Source organism: Aspergillus fijiensis, assembly GCF_003184825.1.
Source record: "Aspergillus fijiensis CBS 313.89 unplaced genomic scaffold BO72scaffold_34, whole genome shotgun sequence".
In the NCBI taxonomy this organism is placed as follows: domain Eukaryota; kingdom Fungi; phylum Ascomycota; class Eurotiomycetes; order Eurotiales; family Aspergillaceae; genus Aspergillus; species Aspergillus fijiensis.
The window spans coordinates 68,114-80,366 of NW_024469010.1; the positions used below are offsets into that span (position 1 = coordinate 68,114).

At 52.8% G+C, this 12,253-nt stretch overlaps 5 protein-coding genes across 5 annotated transcripts; 3 read left to right on the forward strand and 2 right to left on the reverse strand.

The window, feature by feature from the left end:
- Positions 1 to 424: 424 nt before the first annotated feature.
- BO72DRAFT_381755 (mitofusin) lies at positions 425 to 3,466 on the reverse strand (the record flags this gene model as incomplete). Its single annotated transcript, XM_040941444.1, has 4 exons — positions 425 to 783; positions 839 to 2,880; positions 2,975 to 3,023; positions 3,106 to 3,466. 4 exons carry the CDS (start codon positions 3,464 to 3,466, stop codon positions 425 to 427), a joined length of 2,811 nt encoding a protein of 936 aa, XP_040799725.1.
- A 681-nt stretch (positions 3,467 to 4,147) lies between these two features.
- On the forward strand, positions 4,148 to 5,536 carry BO72DRAFT_449433 (ESCRT-III subunit protein DID4). Its single transcript, XM_040945021.1, has 5 exons — positions 4,148 to 4,166; positions 4,288 to 4,502; positions 4,646 to 4,706; positions 4,794 to 5,054; positions 5,151 to 5,536. Exons 1-5 carry the CDS (start codon positions 4,161 to 4,163, stop codon positions 5,277 to 5,279), a joined length of 672 nt encoding a protein of 223 aa, XP_040799726.1. The 5' UTR covers positions 4,148 to 4,160; the 3' UTR covers positions 5,280 to 5,536.
- A 19-nt stretch (positions 5,537 to 5,555) lies between these two features.
- Positions 5,556 to 8,281, reverse strand: BO72DRAFT_158032 (Protein kinase domain-containing protein). The gene is made up of 4 exons (XM_040939283.1): positions 7,479 to 8,281; positions 7,379 to 7,408; positions 6,801 to 7,312; positions 5,556 to 6,669 (listed from the first exon to the last, which is right to left on the reverse strand). Exons 1-4 carry the CDS (start codon positions 7,924 to 7,926, stop codon positions 5,698 to 5,700), a joined length of 1,962 nt encoding a protein of 653 aa, XP_040799727.1. The 5' UTR covers positions 7,927 to 8,281; the 3' UTR covers positions 5,556 to 5,697.
- A 1,257-nt stretch (positions 8,282 to 9,538) lies between these two features.
- BO72DRAFT_157997 (uncharacterized protein) lies at positions 9,539 to 10,050 on the forward strand. Its single transcript, XM_040939282.1, has 2 exons — positions 9,539 to 9,721; positions 9,824 to 10,050. Exons 1-2 carry the CDS (start codon positions 9,631 to 9,633, stop codon positions 9,955 to 9,957), a joined length of 225 nt encoding a protein of 74 aa, XP_040799728.1. The 5' UTR covers positions 9,539 to 9,630; the 3' UTR covers positions 9,958 to 10,050.
- A 170-nt stretch (positions 10,051 to 10,220) lies between these two features.
- Positions 10,221 to 12,044, forward strand: BO72DRAFT_349444 (uncharacterized protein; the record flags this gene model as incomplete). Its single annotated transcript, XM_040940684.1, has 2 exons — positions 10,221 to 10,855; positions 10,922 to 12,044. Coding segments are annotated over 2 exons (1,758 nt in total), but the record flags the coding sequence as incomplete, so codon positions are not given.
- Between the last annotated feature and the right edge of the window lie 209 nt (positions 12,045 to 12,253).

Genomic DNA, 12,253 nt, shown 5'->3' on the forward strand with positions numbered 1-12,253 from the left:
GTGGTCGGTACCCTGGTCCGTTGCTAGCAGCTTTGAATAGCTTCGACAACAATAACGCAGTTAGCGCCACTAGAATCAAGCGAGGCAGATATGTGCACAAAAGATCGTTATCTAGGATATCAATCTGATAAAGAATTTTTAAGCTATCTCTTATCCCTGCGTAGCACACCAATCACGCCCTGATTACTGGGAAGAAGACAGAAGAAAAAGAGGTAGGAAGAAGAAAAGAATAGAGCTGTAACTCATACACGACGGGATATTTTGGAGATAGAAAGAAGAAGAGGGTAGGGGAGGAAGGCGGCATAAGGCCGGAAGCACACCACACACAGCAAAAAGGGAATAGTAAAAAGTTCGTACAGCATCATTATGGTTTGTACAAGGAAAAGAAATCACCTGCAAAACCTCTAAACTACCCCATACATGCTTAATGAGCCGCCGCAAGACCACCAGGCAGAGGAGCATCCAAGTCAATGCTCTCCACGGATCTGCGGTTCTCGCCGCTCTCGCGGAACAGATTCGAGAAGTACTTGCTGGCGGTCTCGCTTTCATGCTTGGTCTTGCTGACTTCGTGCTTGCGACGTCCGAGGTCTTCGATGTCCTGCGCGAGGCTGGTCTGGAGGTTTCCGGCGGGCAGGCGCAGAATGCGGCGAACCTCGGAGGAGATACGCGTGGCGTTGGAGTGGACGTAGTCCATCTCTGAGAGAGTAGCGGCAAGCTTGCGGGAGAGACGAGGGGGAAGGGTAGTAGGGATCGTAGAAACCATCCAAGCAGCGGTCAAAGCAGCTAAATCTTCTGTCAGTCAAAGTCATACAAACAAGATAATAGCAAAAAAACGTACCGACTGCCAAAACACCAGGCAGGAAAAGTCGGCGCACATTGTTCGGTCCCAAGAACCGAACAGCACTGAACATGCTGTCAACCCAGCCGATGCCACCAAAAGCTCTGCCTCCGAGGACAGTCACGGCAGTCATCGCCATTCCCGTCCCGGCCATCTTCTCTTGCCGCTCCCAAATACCGGAGATATCGAAGAAATCCCAAATCTCTACTTCGGTATCGACCTGTCTAGCAAGCGTGTGACGACGACCACGACGGAACATCATATCCGCGCGGAAGTTCAAAGGCACAAACTTGTCTTCTCCGACGTGTAAAAGACCAATGTTCTGAATGAAGCCAACACCCTTGACCGTCTTGTCCCGCGCATAGTCCTCGCAGTCCGCTACAGATGCGGCGATCTGATCCAGCATAGCCAACTTCAAGTCCTCGGCGTACTGGAACGCGGAGAACAGACCGGGGTACTCAACGCCCAAGTCGGCTTCGGAGACATGAGCGATGGTTTCACCCAAACTAGACCGGGTGTGATTGTAAACGTCATCGCACGACTCGTCAATGTACTTTTCCACCTGATCGCTAAGTTCCACCTTCTTCTTCTTGCCTTCCTCATAAGCAGGTTCCAGCTCAGCAAGCTCGTCCGTGACACGCTTAAGTTCAGCCTGAGCTACATTACGATTGACTCCAGCCAGGGAGTTCAGATCCGCGAGCAAGTTCAGAAGATATGTCCGAGCAGGCGCCAGCTTCGAGCGAGAGCGCTTCTCCAGAACGAACCGGCGCAGAGAGCCTTCAAGGTTCTCAAAGTCCTGGATCTTCTGCCGCTGCTTGCCCTTGTCCTTGCCCTTTCCTTTATCCTCAGGCTCGTCATCGTCAGAACCATCGTCGCCACCACCGCCCGAACTTGAAACAGAGACCGGAGGTGCCACGGGAATGGCGTTACTGGAGACGAAGTGAACCAGCTCGGCTGCCTCCTTGTAGGTGCGAGGGCTGAGCTTGCCGATCTGGTCCAAAATCATCCGCTCACACCGCTGCTTGTCGCGAATCTGATCAAAACCGTTGACGACAATGAACATATAAGCCTTCTCGTGGGCAGCATTGAGAATGAACTCCTTCGCAGAAAGAGTAAAGTGATTAGCAGCGGAAACCACGAACACAACCACATCGATCTCCTCCTGTCGGGCAAAGACCGCCGTCGTCTTCAGGGAATCCGAGTTCAGACCAGGGGCATCGATCAGCGCGATATCCACAACCCCGTTGTTAAGCAAAGACTCATCGATCGTCCGCACATCCTTCACATAGACCTTGCACTGCATGTACTTTGAGTTGTCGATAACGATGTCCTCCAGCTCATGCAACCCATAGACGTCGTAGGTGCTCTCGTCGTTGCGGTTGTAGGGGACATCCTTGTGGACGGCATGCACCTCCTCCAGCCCGCTGTTCTCACGTGCATCAAGAACCTCGCAGAAGATGCTGGTGCATGGCTGCTGATCCTCGGGCAGGACCTTGCGGCGCAGGAGTGCATTACAGAAGGTCGACTTCCCGGCATTCAGGTCACCGGTAATCAGAACCTTGCTGGAAGTATCCTCAATCCGATCCCGCAACGAGAGCAGATGCTTGACGCTCTGGCTGATCTTCCCATCCAACAGCGACGCGATCGATGCCTTCTCCAAGGAGTGAACCAACTCGGCCTGCGACAGGGCTCCCAGCTTCAAGTCGAGTTTGAGAATCGAAAACTCCTGCGCAATCTGCGGGCTCATCAGCCGGGGCTCTGTGGGGACGCGACGCTGCGCTGCTGCACTCGACTCCGCCAGATCCTCGCCGGCGGTCATCGTAGCGGCGCGCCGCATCTGGCCGGGACGGGGCATCGAATCCAGGGCGTCATCTCCGAAGAAGGACTGCGCCTTGTGCAGGGTGGGTTTGTCGTCAGGGGACTCGAGGTCACTCTGGACGGAGGGATAATGGGCGGGCCATTGCCGATTCATATCCTGGAGTTCCTTCAACGTATCGATAGTGCGCGTAATAGCGCGTCCGAGCTTGGTCCGGTTCGAATTACTATAACCCCAAGTCTTAGCATATTCCGAGAGATATCAAAGCAGACCGAAGCGTGTAGCTGATGGACAGCAGGATGAGATTATGGCGCACGTACTAGAGTAACTGGTGCACATGGCTCGCGACGACCTGTCGCTCGTGCTCAGCTATAGATTCCGACGCGTCAGTTGAAACAGCCTTTCGAGGGACCGAAGTTCTCTTCAAAAAACGCATCAAAAAGAAACGCACCTGCTGGGTTCCATGCTCCAAGATGGGAGGGCGCATGCATGGGAGTCGGGCTATCGACCATCAGATCCGCTCGCCATCCGCCACCAACCGCAGCTCCAGCATCACCATCGACCACGCTCCCACTGGGAATGCTGCCACCGTACCCGGAATCCTCATGCAGCGAGGCCATCAAGGCCGTTGCGCTCTCGGAGGTCGAACCATTTCCGACGGTCATATACGCGGGCGGGGGTCTCGGGAAGGACGAGGGGGTACTGCTCATGGCGGAGGAGTCCTCGGGCGACGGTTGCTGCTGGCTGGAGGAGGGTCCGGCGGAAAAAGAGGAAGAAGAGGCGCCTTGGCCGGGGAAATACTCCTGACTCATGGCGAAAGGGTGGTTGTTTGCATGTGGGCGTAACCCAGTGCTGGAAGAGTTGAATGAAAGGAAGGATAGAAAAGTCGCGGAAGGAGTGGGAGTGGGTGCAAGTGCCGTGCACGGGAGGCGAGGGAGATTAGATTTGGCTTAGTGATGGAAGGATGAAAGGATGGAACAGGAATGGAACATGGAAATAATAATATGAGTAATTAATGCATGCACCAAAGAAACAGCAGCAGCAGGAGCAGCAATCAAGCAATGAGAAGCACTTCAGCAAATCATGGAAATTCGGCGCGGGAGGCAAAAGAGCAAAGAGGGAAAATAATTCATAATTCGTTCATTGCTGGCTGAAAAGGGTTTAGTGGGGGGGGAGGATTCAGTGTCGGGGCCTGCATGTGACTGTGGGTGGGTATCTTTGGTATCAGAAGTGTATTGAGCATACTACTGCCATCTCTTATGTAGGGGTAACTCCAGTATCAGCAGTACAGTACACCAACTACAGCCTACGGCTGGCTTGCCTTGATGTCACTTGCGGCTGGTTGTCCCTCACAAGCTCACTCACTCTCTCCGCCTCGGTGGCTTGCTTTACCTTATCAACAACAACACCACCACCACCACAATCTCAATCGTCCGATAATCTTTCCTCCCTCCTCCCTCTCTTTGAACGTGGTGTGATCCCGATACCCCCTACACCCTCATCACCATGAACGTAAGTACCCTCCCCCAACCCTTCCAATCACATCAGCGTCGCAAAATCACCCCACCTCCCACCTCCCCTTCCCCCCCCCAAAATCCCCACCCACCAACACTAAACCCAATCTCCATCACAGATCGTCGAATGGGCCTTCGGCAAGCGCATGACGCCCGCCGAACGCCTCCGCAAACACCAACGGGCCCTCGACCGCACCCAACGAGAACTCGACCGCGAGCGCGTGAAGCTCGAGAACCAGGAGAAGAAACTCGTCCAGGACATCAAGAAGAGCGCCAAGAATGGGCAGATCGGAGCCTGTAAGATCCAGGCCAAGGACTTGGTGCGCACGCGGAGGTATGTTGGACCCTCACGCAGACACGCACCCACACACTCCCTCTCTATCCGTACTTTGTTGCGATGTGCGATGTGCGATGTGCGATGTGCGATGTGCGAGCTGCGATGTTTGAATAAAAGGTGTCTGACGGGATGGAGAACAGGTACATCCAGAAATTCTACCAAATGCGCACGCAGTTGCAGGCGATTTCGTTGCGGATTCAGGTATGGTTTTTTTACCTTGATGGACTGGGTTGTTTTTGGGGAGATTGGTATTGGCTGTCAGCTAACGCAACTCATCCCAAAATCCAGACGGTACGGAGTAACGAACAGATGATGCAGTCGATGAAGGGGGCGACGATGCTGCTGGGCAGCATGAACCGGCAAATGAACCTGCCGGCGCTGCAGCGGATCGCGATGGAGTTCGAGCGCGAGAACGATATCATGGACCAACGGCAGGAGATGATGGACGATGCGATCGACGAGGCGACGGGCATGGAGGGCGAGGAGGAGGATAGCGAGGATATCGTCAAGGAGGTGCTGGATGAGATTGGCGTGGACCTGAGCCAGGCGGTGCGTGATAGTTCCCCCTCTATTCCCTGCCTTGAGGATATGGGTGTTGTGGTCTTGTCCGTATACTGACTGTTTCCTCTCTTGGTGGTTTTGCAGCTGGGTGAGACGCCGACGGATATACAAAAGACGGCCGTGGGCGAGACAAGAGTCGCGCAGCCGATCGGGGCCGCCGGAAACGCAAGTGATGATGATTTACAGGCAAGACTGGATAGTCTTCGTCGCTGATGATATGACTGACACGAGTCGACTACTGCTGTGATTTCTCTCTTTTTTTTCGTGTTCAATCTTGTTTTCTGCCTTGTTTCTTGCACTGTTATCACATTCGTGGCTAGGGGTTTTCGGGATCGGGCATAATGCATCCATCTATCATTCTTCCAAGGCTTAGCCTTGTACGTCTATAAATCTATACTTTTCTATCGTCTCTCATGACATAGTGTCGCCTCTATACTCCAGGTGAATCCCAACATACCGATGCAATGGGCTCAAAAATTATAACACAAACCGATATCGAAACATTCCGTCAACCCCGGAGAAATCCATGCTTTGCCGATGAATAAGAAAACCCACATAGCACCAAGCAATGCCTTTCAAGGAAAAAGGAAGAGGGGGAGATAATAAACAAATACAGGAAAGCGATCCACGCCTATTCTTGCATTTGGTCCCCGTCGTTGTCTGCGATAAGCTGGTTAACTGCTGCCGCTATCTGTATCAGGTTTTGTGCTTGCTGTTGTGCCTGGAGTTGTGCCTGCTGCTGTGCTTGCTGTTGTGCCTGGTTCTGTGCCTGGTTCTGTGTCTGGTTCTGTGCCTGGAGCTGTGCCTGGAGCTGTGCCTGGAGCTGTGCCTGAAGTGCCTGGAGCCGAGCCTGCTGCTGAGCCTGCTGCTGCGCCTGCTGTTGCGCTTGCTGTTGCGCTTGCTGTTGCGCTTGCTGTTGCGCTTGCTGTTGCGCTTGCTGTTGCGCTTGCTGTTGCGCTTGCTGTTGCGCTTGCTGTTGCGCTTGCTGCTGAGCCTGCTGCTGAGCCTGCTGCTGAGCCTGCTGATCCTGCTGCCTGCGTTCCAGACTGTTGCCCGGCCGCCTGAACCTGTCGGGATCGTCAGACTCGTATTTCCACTGCCCGAACCACACACAGGACTCCACCTCCGGCAGCGTGGGTCGGTCCCCAGGGTCCTTGGCGAACATCATCAGCATGGCATCGGCGCAGTCCTGCGAGAGCATCTCCGAGAGCGGCAATTCTTTGTTGATGACCCTTTTTCGCCGTGCGTTGAGCGCTTGCTTTCGATCGGCGTAGATTGTCTGGTCAACCCCGGGTTGCCGCCAATCCTGCACATAGCCGATGTGCCGGTCCCACTTGAGGTCCTCCCAGGGTGCGATTCCGTGCAGCAGCTCGTAGATATTCGAGGCCAGCACCCACAGGCCGGTCATCCGCTGGTCGTGGGGGAGCTTAATCTGGAACTGCGAATCCTTCTGAGCTTCCTCTATATAGCGAGCCCTAAAGAGCTCGAGGGTCAATTCCGGCGTGAGGCCGCCTTCGTACGCGGGTACGTAGGTGAATTCTCCCTTGAGATAGTCGTTATCGGTGAGGGCGAATGTGTAGAGTCCGATGTCTATGATGATGGTCTTTTTGTATCCGAATTTCACGAGTGAGCAGTCGTTCATATGGGAAGAAGCAAAAGAAGAGAGCATGAGAGTCGCGCACAGGGACCATCACCGTGATGAGAGGGCAAGGAAGAGGGGGGAAAAGAACGTACGTTCAAGTCTTCTTCTATGATGAAATTATCGTTCTTGAGATCGTCGTGGCAGATATGCATGTCGCGCAAGTAGGCGACGCCTTCCAGGAGTTGAGATGCAACCTTGCAGACCATGTGCTCCTCCAGTGACGATTTCTTGTATCTTATGAGTTGACTGGCGGTGCAAGCCCCGAATTTCCGCGTGAGCAATTCCTCATAATCAGGGTTCTTGGAGGTATAAGAAGCTTCGGCAACGGCCTCATCGAGGTGGGCGGACATCACGATGGCCTGGTATAACTTGTGGGAGTAGACCGAGTCAAGGGTCGGGAACCGGCCACACTCGTTGGCAAGAAGCAGAATGTACGCCTCAACTGGGATGTAGTGGTGTTCATCTTCTTGTAAGAATAAGGGCGCCATTACCGGTGAGGGTCCAATCGCGCCGACAACCCTGTATTTCTCGTGATAATTCACCGTTGTGGCGATTGTAACCAGGTTCTCCATCTTAATAGCGTACAAGCGACCTTCATCGTCTCCTGAAAGAGAAGAATCAGTAAAAAGTCGCTCCATACAATCGCGTAGGATTTTCGGGGACAACTCACTTTTATGGGCAAGGAGGACAATACCGTAGCCTGGTGAAGAAAAGGGTCATCAGTGAGCCGGGAGCATTTGCAGGACAGTGCCGAATGGGGGGGGACATACTTCCACTGCCGAGGATGCCCCGGATAACGAAGTGTTGTTTCTTCAGTATTTTGCATAGAGACTTCCATCTGATACCTATCTTCCTAGCCTCCTCACCCCTGCCTACATAAAGTTCCGGGTGCTGTAGAAGCCGAGTCTGGTACTGGTGGCTATCGTATCTCTCGCCGCTATCCTTCTCGACGTGCCGGCATCGGGATACTTCTGTTTCCCGGCCAGCCAAGGCTGCATTATAGCGATGGGAGAGAACTTGATGAAGGCTTGGGAAATTACTCGCAAGCTTAGTGCCCGGCTCCAGGAGCTCACGGATGACTGCAGCGAGTTCTGAATCATATTTTCGAATGTGCCGGTAACTTTGGAAGTACTTTGGATCGTGCTTTCTGTCACGGGTGATCAGGTCAATAAGGTGTCGAAAATCATAGCCCCATCTCTGTACTGGAAAAGAACTCATAATGACTCTCGGTAGTGGATTAGATGAGTTCGTGATTCTGTTGAGCAAGGACCATATAGTCTAGCGTTTTATCTGGATACCCCTCATAGCCCAGGAAGCCATGGGGGGCTCCATTTTAAATGAGCTAACTTGGTCCTTTTGAATGAGATTGAAAGAACTATCAGGAAGAAAGCAGTTGATGCGGGAGAGATTCAGTGAACAATGGCTCATTCTAGGGGTGTTGATAGTACGGCGGGAATCACAAGGCTGGAGGTCAGTGTATGAAAGCCATTGCGGGAACAGTCCATTGTGTCGGCTGGCTCGACACAAAGCAGGAACAAGACATGAAGCCGGTGGCTCAACAAAGAAGCCAGAGCTTTTACTAGAATTGATAAAGAGTTGATGAGTGTCAAGTCACAAAGGCCACAAAGAAAGAAATATTACCATACCTAAAAAAGCAACAATCCCCATGTCTTCACTCGTCCTTGGCCATGCTATCGCATTCTTGGGTTTCTTCTTCAATGAGTTCTAACTCTAAAGAGCAGGCAAATTCAATCAAGTCTGATTGTTAGTAGGTAGCTAACATAGACCAATGATGATGACAGGCCCTTCAGCTGGGGCCTTACATCGCTCGAACCTGAACCTGGTCACAGGTACCTAACCTATAAGGTTAGGTAGTGTCTACACCTGCAGGAGTGAGAGGGTGAGTCACAACTCGACTAGCCTATCAGCATGTGGATGTACAAAGAGGCTTTGCGCGTTTTCCCGTGGCTGTCGCCTGGGTAATGCTGCTGAGAGTTGATGTCAAGGTCTTCTCCTATGTCCGAAGACGGTGTTTTCCAAGAATAGGAAAGCCTCCGATTGCAGTGCGGATGCTTGCAGGCCTGGGCAGCTTAGCACTGGGCAAAGGGTAATAGCGGTCACTTCTCTCTTTGCTGTGTGCAGCGGAAGTGATGGAAGTGATGGAAGTGACGGAAGTGATGGAAGTGATGGAAGTGAGTGAAGTACTGAAGTATGTCGCGCCGCGTCTATGGCATCTTCCATACATATGCAACGCGATAAGGGATCCACCTGGCCTGTGGTGAAGTACAGATCCATGTGGTCTTGTCCAATGTCCTTCGAGGTTGAAGGATGACTTGTAAATTGTTTTGCAGCTTTGCAGCCGGGCGCTTTAAGCGCCACAGTGGCTTGGCTGCATGATCCTGACCGTGCAAGTTCCCCCACCACCCAATCGGCAATCACCTTCGTTGGATGGGAGTGTTGGAACTGATCGCTGAATGGCTATTAGGTAGAGTAGGCAGGCTACAAAAGAGCTTTCTGTTGCCTGGACCCAATTTCAGCCACTCTGCAGGCAAAGGGGGTGAAGGGGTGAAGGGGTGAAGCTGAGGGATTTCTCTCGAACCCACGCGGTGATACCTAGTACTGTAGTTACTGTACCTAGTAGTTATTAAGCAGTGTAAATTCAACTTCACTTTTGGCATCTGACATAGCTGGCTGTTGGTATTGCTCACCCCCTGCGTAGCCCCAATCTCAGATCTCATTGCGGCTGAGGCGTAAGAATACTAATACGAGGCCGTGGTCTTCGGAAATGACGAAGACGACAAAAAGGAAAGAAACCACGGAATACAAAAGAGGCGGGATGGAAATTACTGGCATCCATCATCGAATCCAATTCAGCCTGACCCTTCATTGTTGCCCGGGCTCTTTTCTTTCTGCGCCCTGCAAATGTCACAGGCACGCTGCCCTCAGATGGATGGATGGATGGATGGATGGATGGATGCTTGGTTGGATGATCAGAGAGACAATCAGTCAGGCAGTCAGTAAAAGCAAATCACGGCTTACCTCTAATTCCTTTCGGGGGATTTTTTTTTCTTGAGAAAACCGTGAGGTTCGGGGATTCTCTCTAATGACAAGGCAGAACGCAACGAGCATCTGCCCGGTCTGAAACATTCTTACAGCCTGTTTGTCGGACGTTGGAGTGCCGGAGACTGCCTCCAGTCCGCTTTACGGACTTCTTTCCTCAGTATATATGACGCACGCATGTGTGCTTGATAGCACCCCCCCTCCCCCTTCCAAAACATTTCCAGCTGAAATTCTCAGCATAGATTGTCATTCAGACCCCGGTTGTCTCTTGTCAAGTCTTTGATGCTGTGACTATTGCTTTCTTCATCCTCCAACTCACTCTTCACTCACTGTGAACCCATCCATCCACTCCAGACGGACCCGCCTCCTACAGTATGGCGAAGATCAACTCAGACAACCGGGTTCCGCCTGTCCCTCCAGTCCCTCCGGTTCCTCCTATTCATCACCCACCTGTTCAGTCAAACGAGCACCCTCGTATAGTATCGATCAACCCCCAAGATCAAGCGAGTCCAGACTACTTGATCAACTCCATGAACCGGCTCCATGTACAGACCGAGAAGGCTCCCAACAAGAACACGCCGAAGCCAGGAGGCATAGCTGCCATGAATGACATTGATGCTGCTGCTCCCCTCTTCTACTTGGGGTATACCTTCTTCAAGGCCACCCCCACCCCCGGGAAGAAGAGCACATGGAGTCAAGTGGAGAGAGCGAAGATGAACCTTAGCCAATCGGACTTGATGAACATGGTGGTCAACCGGACCAAGAAGCTACCCGTGGCCGAGCAATACCATTCTTTGTCCAAGGTGAAGCGGGCCCACGTCGACCAACTGATTCACGAGCTTAGGTCCAGCGGTCCCCGATTCGAATGGGCTTGCGTCTATGTGAAGGAGGACGAGAAACCTGTTAGGGGCAAGAATACTCGACGCGGTGATTATGAGACGGTCTCGTTAGAAGTCATCATCCGGAAGAAGGCTGCAAGTCTGGTATACCCACAGGTTTCTGTCAATGAACCTGTGGAGAGAATAACCCCTACCGGAGACACCTTTCAAGCCCCTAGCAGCTATACTCTGTTCAACAGGGAACCCAGGTTGAGCCAAACTGTTCCTCCAACCAATCCATTGGCCAGGCACGCAGGATCTGCCGTCCCCCAGAGGCCTGCCGTCCATCAAGGGTCTGTTGTTCCCCAAGGGCCTGCCGTGCTTCAGGAACCTGCCACCCATCAAAGAACAGTGCCCGCAAGCATGGCTGATATCCAGCAGCCACTGCCTTCCAGGCCGAATCACCAGCCTCCACCTCCTCCACCACAGCATTCATTCCCGCCAGGAGTACAGCGGCCCATCCCCCAGGAGCAATGGGCGGCTTGGATACAGCAAGGGATGCCAGCTGCTGCGCACCCACAATATCGTCCTTCTGCAGGAACTCATGATTCTACAGCCACTCTTACAGAGCATGAGACGCAAAGGGGCATCCCACAGATGCCAAACATGTGGAATGATCCTCGCGGAGCTTCTGTCACACAGGGTACGGTCCATCGAGGTCCCAATATTCATCTCCAACCCAGCCCGTTGAAGCCACCCGAGTTGCATGAGCTGGGTAAGACCAGGGCTCATACCCCCACGCATCCTAAGCCTAATCATATCAACGCGGCAATGCCCGTCGCAGAGCCAGAGACAGACTTAGCCATTGAGTCAAGTAGTATGGGCGATGGGGAGTCTGAGTTCGACTTTGACGACGAAAGTTCAATGTCCGAGGCTTCGGATGAGGGGTTAGAAGCCGAAGAGAACCCTCAACCTCAACCATGGCGAGGCAGTCTCTACCGTCGCCATTCGGCCCCCAGCACCAAGCAGGTTTATCGAACGCACTATCGCAAACAGCCTCAGAAAAGCAGTTCAAATCAGGGGACAGGGCGCAGTGGTTACCCTGCTGGTTCCATTGATGTGGTCCCTGCCAAGAGTAATCATAACGACCCTAGGGTCATTCTCAGCCGAGAAGTTACACGGCCGGCCCGAGATCGGCCCAAGATTATCCAGGCGCCTGTTCCTCCCGAGGGGTTAGACATGAAGCAACTGGTCGAGGAGAGAATTGGCCGCTATGATGGCGGACGGATGCGAAACGATATTCGAACGCGGATGTTGGACGATCGGGAGGCGCGACTGGAGCATCGCGAGAGACTATTAGACCTCAAAGCGCGGGTCCTGGAGGAGTGGGACAGTACATGTTACCTGCCCCGACGCATGTCACTCCGTGACTCAGGGTCATTTTATGCCCGACGATATCGTCCGTTGGACGATCTTCGCTGAGTCCCTTATGTTATGTACCTACTCATGTGCTTCTGATTCTAATGGTGGATTGGGGGGGGTTGTTTTCTCCGGTTAAGTTCTCCGTTTAATTTTCGGGCGTTTCCTCGGGTGAAGGGGGGATGTGGGTATGCTATAACGTCATTGCAGCGGGTGTGGTTCTTGGAGGTTGGCAGAGAAGTTTAGTT

Excerpts from the sequence above, each read along its gene's own strand:
- BO72DRAFT_449433 (XM_040945021.1), top strand. Across the intron at positions 4,707-4,793 it reads CGATTTCGTTGCGGATTCAG|ACGGTACGGAGTAACGAACA; the intron begins GTATGGTTTTTT and ends CCCAAAATCCAG. Across the intron at positions 5,055-5,150 it reads GCGTGGACCTGAGCCAGGCG|CTGGGTGAGACGCCGACGGA; the intron begins GTGCGTGATAGT and ends GTGGTTTTGCAG.
- BO72DRAFT_157997 (XM_040939282.1), top strand. The coding sequence starts at position 9,631 with ATGTCACAGGCACGCTGCCCTCAGATGGATGGATGGATGGATGGATGG. Across the intron at positions 9,722-9,823 it reads GAGAGACAATCAGTCAGGCA|AACGCAACGAGCATCTGCCC; the intron begins GTCAGTAAAAGC and ends ATGACAAGGCAG.
- BO72DRAFT_158032 (XM_040939283.1), bottom strand. The coding sequence starts at position 7,926 with ATGAGTTCTTTTCCAGTACAGAGATGGGGCTATGATTTTCGACACCTT. Across the intron at positions 7,313-7,378 it reads TGTCCTCCTTGCCCATAAAA|GAGACGATGAAGGTCGCTTG; the intron begins GTGAGTTGTCCC and ends CTTCTCTTTCAG. Across the intron at positions 6,670-6,800 it reads TCATAGAAGAAGACTTGAAC|ACCATCATCATAGACATCGG; the intron begins GTACGTTCTTTT and ends GGATACAAAAAG.